This window comes from Chamaea fasciata, unplaced genomic scaffold (genome assembly GCF_029207755.1).
Source record: "Chamaea fasciata isolate MVZ Bird 193981 ecotype frontalis unplaced genomic scaffold, bChaFas1.0.hap1 SCAF_2, whole genome shotgun sequence".
NCBI classification, from domain to species: Eukaryota; Metazoa; Chordata; class Aves; order Passeriformes; family Sylviidae; genus Chamaea; species Chamaea fasciata.
The window spans coordinates 10,111,387-10,125,088 of NW_027094087.1; the positions used below are offsets into that span (position 1 = coordinate 10,111,387).

The 13,702-nt window shown below is 38.2% G+C and overlaps 1 protein-coding gene across 4 annotated transcripts in view; it reads left to right on the forward strand.

Moving 5' to 3' along the window:
• Positions 1-13,378, forward strand: part of CADM2 (cell adhesion molecule 2) — a 580,300-nt gene extending 566,922 nt beyond the window's left edge. For all 4 annotated transcript variants that reach the window (XM_066208460.1, XM_066208479.1, XM_066208469.1 and 1 more), the window contains 2 exons: positions 3,945-4,067; positions 5,660-13,378. In XM_066208460.1, coding sequence (XP_066064557.1) covers positions 3,945-4,067; positions 5,660-5,778 — 242 coding nt within the window. In that variant the 3' untranslated portion in view covers positions 5,779-13,378. The remainder of the gene's footprint in view (positions 1-3,944; positions 4,068-5,659) is intronic.
• The last annotated feature ends 324 nt before the right edge of the window (positions 13,379-13,702 follow it).

Sequence of the window (13,702 nt, forward strand, 5' to 3'; positions counted from 1 at the left end):
CTTCCTGTTCAGAATGTTGTTTATGTTGTACAGATTTTCATTTTGAGATGGAAAAAAGGTTTGTTTCCCAAGAAAATACTGGCCACTTTTAAGAATCTTTCTTTATTTCCTTTGCTTCCATCTTTTCCTTTCTCTCCTTCCTTTCCTTTTTCCTTTTCAAAAAAGGAATTGTTCACTGGTAATAAAATGATAATATATCATGTATAATTTTTTTTTTCTGGACAAACTTCTCTAGCAATAGCAACCAATATGGCTTTGATAGCAAGGTTGAGATTAGAGCAAAAAATACGCAGCTACTTTTGCAGTCCAATGAATACCTGCTTTAATTTTAATGTTGAAAAATTCAGCCTATAGCAGTATTAGAGTCTCATTAATCCACACTAGTAGGTGGAAACATTGTATTTAGGCTGGCTTTGGGTCACTTGGTGTAGTCACATCAGGTATGTCAGAGGAGGAGTGAGTCACTCCATGTTGGAAATCACCAGAGGATAAAAACACAGAGATGTGTTTATCTCAGTGTATTGTGAGGATTTTTATCTGTAATGTTTATTAAAGCTCACAGAGGACATGCGTTGTAAGTCTGGGTATTGAGCTAAGGCTGTGTACTTCAATCAGCTTTGCAAAAATGCCTGTAGATAAAGTGTCTGTGCTAACCCTTCTCTGGATTATGCTCTGCATCAGGAAGCATATTATCCCTTAAAAGATCTTCTTTTATTCTTCAGTGTTACTGGCAGCATACCAGCAGGAGCCAGTTTTGAGTGGAAAAACACGTTCCTGCTGCTCCTGTCCCAGTGCTGTGGAAGAGCATCTCCTGCAGGTCACACATGGAGACATGGGTGTTCCTCAGGGTCCAAATGGGCCCAGCCCTTTTGCTGCAGGGAGGAGCTTTACTCAACATTGCCACAGGCACCACAAAAGAAGGAATTTCCTAGATGGCTCAAGCAGGCTGACATTCCTGAAGAAAGCTGTCACCTTCCATCTTCTCAAGGGAGCAGCCACTCCTCCTTGCGCCACTCAGAACACAAAGCCCCTGCAAGGCAAGGGAGAGGAAGGCTGGATGCTCTAATCTCTTGTTTTGGGAAGGCAATGCTTCAACACTCTTGCTTTCCCCTGTGAGTCTGCTGGTGCACAGGATTTGGGGTCAGATTTAATGTCCAAAATGGAGCCTATGTCCTGCTAGGCTGGTGATGTGTACTCAATGTGGTGCCACCACTGGCAGCACCATGCCATGAGGATGTGGAGGTGGAAGAGGATGCAAGGGAGCTGACTTAATAAGGTGTTTCTAGCTTCTTTGAGGCTGAATAGCTATTATTTGCCATCATGTCCACAGAAGTGCTATGATCAGCACTCGTGGCAGCCAGAAGAGAGGGATGTGGGAGCTTGGAAAGCCAGCAGTAAGTGACAAAGCCCTGCCTGATGAGTCCAGTGATTCTTAAGAGCAGAACTGAATCCGCACCACACCACTCTGTGCTCCAGCAAGCCTGCAAATGTAGTTCCAGAATGCTTCAGTTTGCAAAAGCAAGGGGAAACAGGATTGTTTTCTTTCATCTGTGGAACATTATATTTATATACATGTGCGTTTGTGGATCTTGCAGTCATAGAATGGCTTGAGTTGGAAAGATCATCCAGGTCCATGGGCAGGAGCACCCTCCACTACACCAGGTTTCTCAGAGCTTCATACAGCCTGGCCTTGAACATTTCCAAGGATGGGGCAGCCACAGCTTCTCTGGGCAATCTGTGAACCACAGTGAAAAATTTCTTCCTAAAATCTACTCTAAACTTTCTCTTAGTTTAAAGCTATTTATCCTTGTCCTATTGTTAGATACCCTTGTAAATAGTCTGTCTCCATCTTTCTTGAAGGCTCCCTTCAGGTACTGAAAGGCCAAAATTAGGTCACCCAAAAGCCATGTCTTCTCCAGGCTGAACCATCCCAATCCTCTCAGCCTTTCCTCATAGGAGAGGTCTCCTCACATCAACTTGGTGGCCTCCTCTGGATTCACTCCAACAGGTCCCTGTCCTTCCTGTGCTGGAAACCCCAGAACTGGATGCAGTTCTCTAGATGGGGTCTCAGAAGAGTGGCTCAGAGTGACAAAATCCCGTCCCTTGACAGCTGCCTACAGTGCTTTGGGTGGAGCCCAGGACACATTTGGCTTTCTGGGCTGCAAGAGCACAAGGCCACCTCATGTTCAGCCTCTCACCCACCAGCACACCCCAAGTCCTTCTTAGCCAGACTGCTCTGGATCTGTTCACCCCCCAGCCTGGACTGAGAGCAGGATTTGCCCTGACCTGGGTGCAGCAGGGCTCTTGGCCTAGTTACACCTCATGAGACTTCCATACCAGATGTATCCATACATCTTACTGCCATATAGCAATCCTGGTCAGCAGGTTGTAATTATGGTATTACAGAATCACACCTCCTCAGCATTATCAGAGGCCTTTCTATCATCTTCACATACTTGCCCTCTTCTCTGTGTAAATATTTTCCTTGCATTTCCCTTTTGCAAAGCAAAGAAGTTGTTTGCAAACTAGTTGAAGAATATAAACAGCTCCTACGAGGGAAATGTCCTTGAAGCAGTGAGAGTGGAATGATCGTGGGATACAGCACTCGCTAATAACATCTTCAGAGAATTACTGTTACTTCATAGCAGAGGCGTTTTCATTATAATAGGAACCATGTCATGATCCTCAGATTAAAATTTTAACTTCTGCATTTATCTGTTGAGTCAACAGTCACAGGTTACTGGTTCGTTGGTAAAAGCTTTGAAGATTACTCACCCCAAAGTAGTTCCATTTCCCATGATTGTCTCTTGGAAACTTTTGTGATGCATCGGGCAACAGAACAGGAAAATGACCAGCACAGAACACTTGGATCTGACAGTATTCCCAGTGCTCTGCCCAGAGCTGGAAAAAGGAACCTGGTGATTCACTCTGCCATTAGCAAATGTGCAGATGACACCAAGTTGTGGCGGGGAGGGGTTGATCTGTTGGAGGGTAGGAGGGCTCTGCAGAGGGACCTGGACAGGCTGGATCGATGGGCTGAATACAACAGCATGAGGTTTAACAACACCAAAGTGAAAGCTGTGCCAGAGGAGGTTCACGTTGGACCCTTGGAAGAGGTTCATCACAGAAAGAGTGATTGGAGATTGGGATGGACTGGGCAGGGACGTCGTGGAGTCACCATCCATGGAGGTGTTTAAGAAGTGACTGGATGTGCCGTGGACTGGTTGACAAGGTGGTGTTGCTTCATTGCTTGGGCTTGATGATCTCAAAGGTCTTTTCCATCCCAGCTGACTGTGATTCTGTGATATCTATTGCAGCTTGCTTACACTGGGTGTTGATCAAGCATTTGTAGTAAATTCACAAACTGATGCTTGAGTCTGAATGATGAGTTTCAGGTTGCCTGATACCTTTATCTGATCAAATCCATGTGCAGAGGAAGTTGGCACAGCTGCACCTTATCTGCCTTTTTATTTCTGGTGCAAGAGGGTAGGAATGAGAGGAAGAGAACACAGAAGGGTTCCCCACTGAGAATCAATTCTATAAATTATGTATTATGCAGACACTATTCTGCTGATGCTGTCTGATCCCCAATTCTCACTTCCTTGTTTTCCTTCTATAAATAGCTATGGCCAGGTTTTCAGTTCTAAAATGACGAGGGCAAAGCTAGAAACCTTTTCCATTTAATAACCTCTGCCAAAGAAGAATAAGGTAATATTTTTCATAACTGTGATGTCCTCAGGGTTTCAGCAGTCTGGGAATACAAGCAGCACTGTGTTGTTGATAAGATTCTGGGAGTAAAAGTGGGAATAATGGTGCTGAATATTAAAGAGATATGCCCCATTTTAAGGATGATTGGTATAAAACATGGTATTGTGAATTTTTTCCTGTCATTTTTTTTTTCCTCTGTGTAGGACCACATTTGGTTTTTTTGTCTCTCCCTCTAGATCCAAATGGTTTGACACAGACCGGACCTGACCATGCTCTTATAGGAGGAATAGTGGCTGTAGTTGTCTTTGTAACACTATGTTCTATAATTCTCCTTGGTCGATATCTGGCAAGACATAAAGGTAGGATATGCTCAGTGGAAGTTCAGTCACTCTTGGAAGCAAGGCATGATTTCACCTGGGAGTGCCATTCCCTTTTGCCTTCCCCCCTCTGCTAAATGATTTGAACAAAAAAATAGTTCTCAATCCAGTTGCAAGTGAAGGCCCTGTGAATTTTAACCAGTTTTCCAGTGGGCTGGCTAAGGCAAAGGACATGGAGTTACTGTGTGCCCAAGGTCATCTTGTAAGTTAGTGATTTAGAGAGACCAGGGGTAAGATTGTCCCTTGATTTTGGATCTTAACTCCTGATACTTAATTACATGTTCTCATCATGTTCTCAGAGTTCAAACTAGCGTATCAATTCAGCAGAATTTATATGCTTTTAGTGAGCAAGATTTTTCATTTTAATGGATTATGCTAATATTTTAATTGTATGTTTAAAAGATAATATTAGAATCCAGTGGTGAGTTTTCAAATCAGTTTATCAATGATCCCTCTGGAATAAGGGTTTCATTCCTGGGGCTAGCTTTACTTTATTCTCTGGTTTTACCTTAATAATTCTGGTCCCTTCATTTTCAGTCCCCTCTGCCACTAAAGATAACAGGAATGGAGTGACACTGACTTCTGACTTCTCTATGATTTGATTTTGACCTAGTTAGTTCCAAGATCATGCCTTGAGATTTAACTTCTGTACAGCTTGTAGGCCTATTGCTAAAACTCAGTTGATTCCCTTTCCACACCCCTCAAAAAAACAAAGGAAGATGAGTTGATATTAATTCAGTAACTCTCATTTTAGATAGGATAATCATACACCTAGCAAACATAAATTGATGAAAAACATTTTTTCAATTTGATTGGACTACATGGGAGAAAATCAGATTTTTTTTTTAATGAGCCAGTGAAAGTGTGTCTCTTTTGTTTTACTTTCCTGAATGAACAGTTGTACATCTTATGCCAGCATAAATAATGCTTTACACAAAGGGAAATTTGACTATTGTAAACATTTCTTTTTTCATTTATATCCAGAGTGTAAAAATAGCTGTGATAGTATAATATGAGTTGGTTCAGTTAATAAAACTACCTCCATTTTGTAATTCTTGGAATCTACTATGATACAAATCTGTAAAATTAACGCATAGATACGATCGAGGGAAAACAGAAATACAAATGATCAGTGGCCACTCAAAAAAAAAAAAAGAAAGAAAAAAAAGCACGTTTATGAATAGCTATGTCTTAAGACTTGCTTTGTTTTTGATGGATATCTATTTCATGAAAAAAACAAGATTTTATCACTTATTCTATAATTGAAAAATATATTGGATATAACTGCAGTTAGAGAAAGTGGAGTTTTATTTAAATTTTTTCTTAATTTGTTGTGGATATACTAGGGTTTGTATATGTGCCTTTACCAGTATAGAAATCAGTGTAAATATTTCTTAACAAATTAGAAAGCTGAGCATACCTTTATGATGTATATTAAAACTGTGTAAAAATATTTTTCATTCATTAAAAAATTGGAGCACATTGTTTGAAATGTACTACCTATAATGCGGTGTAAAAAAAAAAACTAATCTTTCTCCTTTTTTTTTTTTTTTCTCTTGTACTGATTCCTACAGGAACATATTTAACAAATGAAGCAAAAGGAGCTGAAGATGCCCCTGATGCCGACACGGCCATTATCAATGCAGAAGGCAGCCAAGTCAATGCAGAGGAGAAAAAAGAGTATTTCATTTAGATGCAGAGCTAGAATCTTGGAGTTTTACTTATCAGGCTGACTGCTGGAGAAAACTGGCTATCATTTCTCAGAATTCATTTCTGCCATCTTCTGCTATCTTTATTAACTCACATACCTGCTATAAGTAGCCAGTTTATGCCAACAATCAGCTATTGACATCATCATTCTATAATTACAGTATCATGTGTAAAACAGGACATTTCTTATTGCCTAAAAATCATATCCACTGCTCTCTTAACATACAGTGCTTGAATATACAGCCTTAACAATGTTAATCATCATCTTAACCCAAGTTTTCTACATATTTAAGTGTTACGCAGCTTTCTTTTCCAGTTTTCTTTTATCATGTCCCTACTAGTATGTCATAGAACAAAATTCATAACAAGTACTATTAGGTAAGGTCCTAATTTACTTACAGAAAACATTAAGTCTAAGATTAGAGGTTTACAAAGAATATTTTATACCTGTCTATCTATAATTCAAAAAGCAACTTGTTTTTGAAACATGTGCCCTTGGAAACACAAACTGAAATCCTTTAGTATAGTTTCCTGTATGCTTGGATTTGGTGGGAAAAAAGATCAGTCCAGTGAATTTTTTTGGTTTGCTTTGCTTTGTTTTGTTATGATTTAAATGGTACCGTGACAACAGTGCCATGTTTCCGTGATGAAAACATGCTGAATAGTTATACTGATTCTGCAAAGTTAGGTAATAGAGCTTCTTTTGAAACAATTTGTCCTGCCCTTCTACTCGCTTTTGGGGTTCACAAAGATTAGAGAACTTTCTGAGTAATTTATGTTTTTATAATTTATTTGCTAAATATGAACTCACCTGCCTACTCAAATTTGATGTGTTCATGGGGCACAATGGCAAGGCATTTTAGTATCTGTATATAGTGCATATAATAAATTCAATTAAACATTATTTGATACATATTCAACTTTTTTGGCAGTAGCTAAGTCAGTCACAAGTAAGCATTTTCTAATGTCCATTATATCCCTTTAGATATGACTCAAAATCAATATTCTGAGTAGATAACATGTGTTAGTATTTTTTTGTCTGTATGTCCTAGCACTGTTCAGCAGCAAACTTTTCTAGTTCTTGTTAATTTTTTTCTTTGTTATACAATGGAAGCACAATGTTATATGGAAAGGTAGTTTTAAGCTAACAACCAGTGCACAGCCTCAGGTTTTAAATTACAACCACATTTGATTACTATCCTTAAAAAGTACTATTGAGTTGCTAAAATTCTCAGTTTTTAATTTGGCAGTTCCAGAGCTGCTTCTCTATGTTGGTTTGCCAAAAAAAAAAAACTTTAAAAAAAACCTTAAAAAAAAAAAAAGGAAAAAAAAAAAAAGAAAAAATAGAAGTGTTAAAACAAAAGATATATGTTTTGTGTATACAGTAAATGGACTAATTCTTTATATTAAATTCCTGTCTATGCATTTTGTGAGGTACAAACTTATGTCACCGTGAATGATAGAGAATTCCTGCCATGCTTTTAGCTCCACAGTGAAGGTCTCTGTTTCGGATTATTTCTGAAATTCTTTTTTTTTTTTTTTGTGTAATTGACAGCTGAAAAATCATATGCTCTTAAATATGACAACAAAACACTGTAAGCCCATCGGCTTATTTCCTCTTCCAATGAAAAGAAAAGGTTGCCATAACAGGTCTTGGAAATGATTCTGCACTGGAGAACGCAAGTTGGTCTAGTTGGAGCTCACTTTGCTCCTGTGTTTTTGCACCTTTGACAAAAGAAGTATTTCTCTCTGGTTGATGTATTTGTGAAGCATAAAAGCATGATGGTCTGCTGTAAAGGACTTTCTCCTGGGATTTTATTTTTGTGTGGGGAAGGGAGAATTTGGAATACGACATCATGTGGTATGGTAAAATGGAAGATAAAAAGGTGCTGTGACAGATTATTTATCAGAAGAATATAAACCTTTTAAAGACAATATTAGAGTATTTTAATTGTTTTTGTTGAAGCATTTATCTTGTTAATTTCTAAGAAAAAAGGGTGACGTCAATCAAAGCAGCACTTTTTTTCAAAATATACAGACATAAATAATATGATGTGGTTGAGTGTTAACATAATAAATCATATACAGTATGACATTTTAAAGAAATAAGTCTGCATTGATGTGATTGCATGCTTGTTTTACAGTTCACTCCATACCCATCTGTGGAAAAATGCAATAATATGTTAATATAATATGGTAGTTTGAGAGAACCAGGTAGGTGCTACTAGACACATTGAAAACTAGTATAGGTTTACAAGATATTCATGTCTTTCAAAACATAAACATGTAAAAAGGCTGGCAAAGGAAGTCATTCAGTTTAATACCAAAAATATGGGTTCTTATCACTGCAGTAAGGTACATTAGCTATAGTACAGTATCAAAGTTTTATTTCAGGACCTGGGGCCCAGTTCCACTAAGCTTTTAAGCACATAGTCAGCTTCAGGCGTCAGAGAAGTTCCCTTGGAGTATAAGGCACTGTTCATATGCTTATAAACAAAGTGCTTCCCTGGATGAGGGCCTTATTTGCTCAAGTGGAATTCCCCACCAGCGTGGTGTTTACGCCTTCCTTCATCCTTCCTAACTCCAGCTCACTTGGATAGTAGGGTTGTTACTTGAACCATTACCCAGCCAAGGTCAGCTAGGACCTCCAAAAGCAGGATTGGCCTTGTGGTAACTGTTTCACACCATATTCTCCAGTGGCATAGAAACAGCATTTCAACTTGGCAGAAAAACACATGTAAATTGTACTGTTAAAACAGTTGTTTTGGGTTTTTTGGTGGTTTTTTTTGTTGTTTTGTTTTGGGTTTTTTTGTTTGTTTTTTTTTTATTGGCTTTTAATTAGAACTCCTCACATGTGCTCATTTTTAACCCATTTGATCTTTGTTGCCTTGCACCTAGTGATGTCCCTTGCAGCTGTGCACAGCAGGTGTGGAAAGCCCCACGCAGAGCATTCTACCTGGATAGCACTTTGCAGGCCTGTCTGGTTTTCACGGGTTCAAATTACTACACTGGGTACAAAGAGGCATCCCTCTTTTCTGTAAGCAGAATCATGGCTCAACACTAATGACATTAAGTAGGCTAAAAGCCAGTTGTCCATACCTTTTGCCCAAGTTCCCAGTCTGAAAAAAAATTTAAAAAATAAAAGTTTTTATGATGGTGTGAGGCACCCAGCAAGTGTGTAAAATGAAGGCTCTGAATGGGAACCACCTTTACTAAAATGTATGTGACATCCTCTCCCTCACTCACTTGCAGAGTAGTTTTCTCCAAACCAGGTAGCTAGTTTCTGCCAGTGTACTGTTTACAGTGTCTATTGCTGATTATTTTTAAACTTTTTGATGTAGACTTTTTTTTTTTAATGCTTCAAGAACATTCTCACGATTTGAACAAGAAAGCGGTGCATCAGAAGACAAGGGGTGCATCATCCCACTCTTTTAGTGTCATCTGACAGACCAAGAGACAGTTTAAGGAACCTGATGTTTAACTTGAGGCTCAGAGTTTAAGCTAGAACACCTCAGAAAGTTTCCACATTACTTAAGGATGGTTCATCTTGCACTGAGACTCCCTCTCTGAAGGAACATATGAAGAACACCAACTTTTTCTAAGTGAGACATGAAAGTCAACATCTTGTGTGTTTTCATTGCAGTATAATATATATATAAATATATATATATATAGCTATTTCAATGAAAAGAAAGGACAGAATCATCTGTAATTATGTAATTCATGATTGTAACAGCACTGAAGTTACCATGTACGCACATGTACAGTAGCTCTTTCAACAGTTACAGTGTAGTTACATGTAATTCCCTGTAACATAGCAGTTCTAGTGTAATTTAGTGCCACTTATTGTAAAGTGTTACCAAAAGGAAAACGGACTTCTTACCTTTAGAATTCCATTCAAATTAAAGGTAAGTTTATTAAATTAGCATCATTAAATCTGATATTGCATTTCTTAATTAAAGAGGTGATTTAAAACTTGAACGTTCACGCTGCAGCTTCCCCCACCGCTTACCCAGACTCCTCCAAATGTCTATCTCTACACTTCTAGGAACTGGTAATCTGTGATGAACATACCAAAAATCCCAGCTACTCCAACTTTAATTGAACAAGCTGTCTAATAAAGAAAAGCAGCAACAACAAAAAATGTTGAGTAATGCTTTTTATTAAGTGGCACAAAGTACACACTAAAAACTATGCAAAAATATAGGTAAATACAGTGTACTTACATGTAAGTATCTTGTACTTGCTGTGTATGGATATTGGAAAACCATGTAATTATAATATGCATTTTGATTATTTCAAGCAGGGGGTGACCCTTAACAGTCACAAGGTAAAAGTGGAAGGTACATCTACAAGCAGTGGATATCCTAATGCAATATGTGTAATTCCTCTTCTTGCAATGACAACTAATTTATAAAAAATGCTTCTACTGCTCCTCATTCTCACCAGCTTTGCTTTCCATTTTTTGGAGCACTATTAAATACCACTGAAACACCTTTAGGCAAAGTAAGACACTGACTCCTCTAATGGCTTTGCTGCCAGCACTCTGTCTGGCAACACTGTTCTGTAATCTTATTTCTGGCTCAACAGTACAAGTTTCATCTTTTTTTCTGTCCTCAAGGGAGCCTAGTATGTTAAGACGCTGAAATATGCTGCCATATGCCCTGGTATTTTTAGCATGAACAACAGAGAATGAGAAAGAGAGAGAGCTGCATTCTTCTGACCCCTATTTTGCTGAATCACCTCACCTGGAATTTCCACTACTTGCTCAGTAACGCCAGGTAATCTTAAATTGTAAGTACAAAATGCTTCCATTACAGTACAGAGGATGCCTTTAACGATAAAGCTAAGGTTTTTGTAAACATGAAGTTTTGTATTATAGAGCTTTTTACTTCCTGACACTTTTCCATCATGCCCTTCCAGAAGAAATGCACCGAAAGACAGATAACATAGAAGAGCAAAAGACAAGATTTTTTTTGTAAGCCTTCTTGTGGTTGCCATTGCTATCACCCTCCTGTGTGTCCTGTGTAACAGGCAAATAAATGTATTTAGCAACTGCCATTAGCATCATTCCACACTATACTCTATTCCTAGAATATGACATCTACCTCTTAGTCTAAATACTAGCTATGAGATATTTGTATACATTTTAAATACTATTGAATCTTTGCTTTAGTCTTGAAATGAAATCACCGTAATATTTTTTTTCTGTTAAAAATAGGTAAAAATATTTCCTGAGTTCATAATTCTTGCCCTGTTCTATTAATTTTGGTGTAGTTTTAGCTTTTTAACAGGGCATAAGGACACAGCCTCAGCTGGTATAAATCAGCTTCACTCTGTTGCCTTAAATGTGGGCCAATTTACACTGGCTGGGGATTCATCCCAAACAGCTTAAAAATAAACTGCTATAACACATCAATATTTAGTCAGCTCTAGATAATAATTTGCAATCCAACTGCAACACAGTTCTTCCTAGTAAGGCATGCACGTATGAAGAGAAACCTTAAAAAGCACATGCAAGCTTTTGAATTAAATATGCAATATCAACACAGTTGAGATATCCTGACTTGTCTCTTACTTATTTAAACATAATATTACCAGGGCATGTTTACATTAAAAACACTCAATGCATGGGGAGCAGGGAAGGACTATTGCAAACAGCAGGAGAAAACTTAGTAGAGAAGCCTTTGAGTCAACAGAACAGAGTAGATACTCTTTTGAGAGCAGGACTTCCTACAGGGTTTTCCAGGGTGGACCTAAGGCCTCTAAAACACATGAAAGTTGTTCACTTGGCATTAAGAGAAGCTAGCACAGTTCCTTCTTGCTATCGAGGAACCTTACCCGGCACTCTGCACTTCTTTTAACTCAGGAGAAAATAAGGGTACAAACATGGTTGAACAGCACACTTCTGTATCACTCCACATCCTCAGGATGCTCCAAGCCTCGTGCGCTTCCAGCAGCCCTTAAGGGAATTCTTCCAGCATCTAGGAATCATCCTGTTGCCGAGCTGTGTTCATTTCCTTCAGCAATATTTAACGTGCTCACAACCAGACAGAAGGTGTGAAGCCAATTTGAATGAGTCTGCAGTTCTAGGGGCTTCCAGAGCCTTGCAGTAGATGGGGAAAAAAAAATAAAAAAAAAAATCTTCATGGCTTCTGTGTTTACTGTAGGCCTGCCCTCCACATTCTGTGTCTTAAGTCATTTATTCTCGGCTGGGCTGAAAGCGACGGTCTAATTGGAAAGGAGGAAGGAAAAGTATCTCCTCTAAAAGGACCAGTCCGTGCTACTATTAAAGAAAAGTTCAAGGGGTTTTGTTTCTTCCCTTTTTTTTATGATTTCAGGTGCAAAGCCAAGCCTGTTGGGGTCGGCACTTTAGCACTTTCCTTGTGTTCTGGGTCAAGCCAGCAGTGTTTCATGTGTGAGCTCTGATCTCATGTCTCAGCACAAATACAGACAGCCTTAGCCTGCCCTTATGCATAGTGCTGAAAATCACCAGTGCTATTTTTTTCTAAACATAATCATTTTTTCAGTCTTGTTCTAAAATGAAATATTGAGGGGTTTTTAAAATAGTTGTAAAGGGAGGGAGTTTAAAGTAATAGCTTGTAAAGAAGATTGTAAGGATGATCATCAACTCTTTATGGTGATTTTAAAGAGGAGGATAGTCTTTAATTGCTGGGCTGATTTCTTTATCATTTCCTCTTTCTCTCCTTTCTATGCATATTGATTAATGTTAGTAAATATGCAGTTGCACATGTTGTCCTTTTTCTCTGAATGCAGATTTGCTTATACCCCTATATAACTTTCATAGAAATATGCAAATATAACCTCCAGTCATCTGCTTCTGCTAAAACAGTGAGCCAAGAGAGTGAACTCATGGATTACTGGATTCATATATGTCCTGCTTCCATCAAAATTGAGGACAGTGCGCCTATTGATTTCAAAAGAACAAGGCTCAAGTCCTTAATGCACATGTTTGAGTTGCTATTTAGCTCTTTTTCAAAAGAATTATAAAGCAATCCTTGTGCATCCTTTACTTTTAGCCTAGATATTTTTATAACTACAAAACCCCTTCAGTTCAGCAGGAAGTTTCCTGGAATAAATAATAAGGCATAATTTGTGAAAGGACTATAACAACTTCATCTATTCATGGTCAGTGTGAGTGTATTCTCCTAGGAACTCTGGTGTGCTTTGCTCTTACACTGGCAATTTATGGCTCTGAGAGGGATATATATTTAAATGGTTCAGAAATGCAACCACTAACCTGTAAAAAAAAAACAATCCATGGGAATTAAACATATTGCACTGATGATAAGACATCAATTTCATTTTATTTCCTCATTTAAGCAGACAAAATGCATATTGTAATGTTGGGTACATGACACTTGCATGTTGCTATGCCTATATACTTACAAAGTATTCAATGTGTACTTGGTGGCGCTTAAAAATGTCATGTACAGTTCTTCTAAACATTCTTACAGGGTTCCCATTGCACTTCATCTTTCAGAAAAGTCTTGTCAGAAAATTGTCTGATGAATATTATTGAAAAAAAAATAAAATTTCAATTTTAGTTATCTGTTGGACATTTCTGAATTGTCTATTCATTTTATGCATTACCTGGTGCTTGCCAGTTTGGCAGTGGAGTTGATTTAGACCAGTGGCTGTACACACAGACTGTTCACTGAGCAGATTTTGGGTAGAATTGTTGCAGTCATGTTCTTCTTGAAAGATTAATTCTGAGATTTTAAACAGTACTCCAAGGAAATTATATGCAAGACAGAAATACAAATCCTATTCTTTGTTTTGATGTTTATATACTATTTATTGTGTATTGCTTTATAGTTTCTTCTGACTGACAAAGTAACAGCTGTCGGATGCCATTCTCACTGTAGGGGAAGTTCATCCTTATG